Source organism: Penaeus monodon, chromosome 23 (assembly GCF_015228065.2).
Source record: "Penaeus monodon isolate SGIC_2016 chromosome 23, NSTDA_Pmon_1, whole genome shotgun sequence".
In the NCBI taxonomy this organism is placed as follows: Eukaryota; Metazoa; Arthropoda; class Malacostraca; order Decapoda; family Penaeidae; genus Penaeus; species Penaeus monodon.
This window is the reverse complement of record NC_051408.1, coordinates 4,268,824-4,269,204: the sequence shown is the minus strand read 5'-3', so window position 1 is coordinate 4,269,204 and position 381 is coordinate 4,268,824. Positions and strand designations below refer to the sequence as shown.

The window sequence follows — 381 nt, the reverse complement described above, 5'->3', positions numbered from 1 at the left end:
AAAAAAAATCATATCACTTACATAAATCAATAAAAAATATAAACCAAATATAAACAATAAGCCCATTTATAGAGAAACACCAATTGCATGCATCTATTTCAACACAAAACCATAAAAACAATTTGAATATTTATTACCTAACGAGGACATTACCTTTATAAACTCGAACCTGTCTTCCATATTTGACACGTTAAAGGTGAGCGTACAGAGCTGCGTGTCAAATGGGTACATCTGAAGACTAAACTGACACATGAGGCCCACTGTATACTGCTGTGTCATCTTCATCGTGTGGTTGGCACCGTGGTATAACTTGTCTGTGGGAGAGGTCTGTTAGGTCTGTGGGAGTTGGTTGTATAGAATTTTCCTTACCATTTTAGCATG

General features: G+C 36.2%; 1 protein-coding gene across 1 annotated transcript in view; it reads right to left on the bottom strand.

The window, feature by feature from the left end:
* LOC119587736 overlaps positions 1-381 on the bottom strand; it is a 6,842-nt gene that overhangs the window by 2,740 nt on the left and 3,721 nt on the right. The window contains exon 5 of the mRNA XM_037936423.1: positions 154-314. Coding sequence (XP_037792351.1) covers positions 154-314 — 161 coding nt within the window. The remainder of the gene's footprint in view (positions 1-153; positions 315-381) is intronic.